The sequence below is a fragment of the Vombatus ursinus genome, unplaced genomic scaffold (genome assembly GCF_900497805.2).
Source record: "Vombatus ursinus unplaced genomic scaffold, bare-nosed wombat genome assembly UNPS02015152.1, whole genome shotgun sequence".
NCBI lineage: Eukaryota > Metazoa > Chordata > Mammalia > Diprotodontia > Vombatidae > Vombatus > Vombatus ursinus.
The window spans coordinates 1703776-1704507 of record NW_020954930.1 but is presented as its reverse complement, the minus strand read 5'-3'; the positions used below and the strand labels follow the sequence as shown (position 1 = coordinate 1704507).

The 732-nt window shown below is 60.9% G+C and overlaps 1 protein-coding gene across 1 annotated transcript in view; it reads right to left on the bottom strand.

Moving 5' to 3' along the window:
* Nucleotides 1-417, bottom strand: part of FGF13 (fibroblast growth factor 13) — a 110472-nt gene extending 110055 nt beyond the window's left edge. The window contains exon 1 of the mRNA XM_027846404.1: nucleotides 231-417. Coding sequence (XP_027702205.1) covers nucleotides 231-417 — 187 coding nt within the window. The remainder of the gene's footprint in view (nucleotides 1-230) is intronic.
* Nucleotides 418-732: the final 315 nt, after the last annotated feature.

Here is a 732-nt window from a genome sequence, read left to right as displayed (position 1 = left end):
TCCCACGCACGCACACACACACACACACACACACACACACACACACAAACCGCACGGCACCGACTGGCAACGCAAAAAAACCAAAAACCAAAAAAACCACTTTCAAGGCTGAGCTACCAACAGGGAATCAAAGTCCAGGGGTAGGGGGTGAGGGCGGGGGAACGGAGCCTGTCTTTGACAAAAAATCGCAAAGCAAAAAAGATAAAAGAATAAAATCAATTTGCCCAGACCTGGTCTTCTCCTCCGCCTCTTCTTGGAGCCAAAGAGTTTGACCCGGGAGAACACATTCAACTTGTTTTTGTCGCAGCTGCCCTTGCTTTTGCTGGGGCTGCTGACACACTTGCAGGCGTTGGACTTCTCGCGCTCGCGGGCTTGCCTCTTCTGCCTGATCAGGGAACTGGCGATCGCAGCCGCCATGGCCACTAGCCCCAGCACCTCGCTGCCGCCCGGTCCCCCCCTGCTGCTGCTGCTGCTGCCGCCACTCCCGCCCGCCTCGGCGTTAGCGCCGCCGCCGCGCTGGCGCTGCCGCTGCCGGCTGCCCTGCTGCTCTTTACCTGCGCCTCAGACTCGAAGGCTCAGAGAAAAAACAGCAGCGAGCATGCTGCGCTTACCCGCACCCTAGACGAGCTTGGACTCCTCAGGAGCGCAGCGCAACGCAACGCAACGACAGACGGCTGCGGCGGCAGCAGCAGCTGCGGTGGGCGAGGGGAGGCGAGGCGAGGCGCGCGCCGC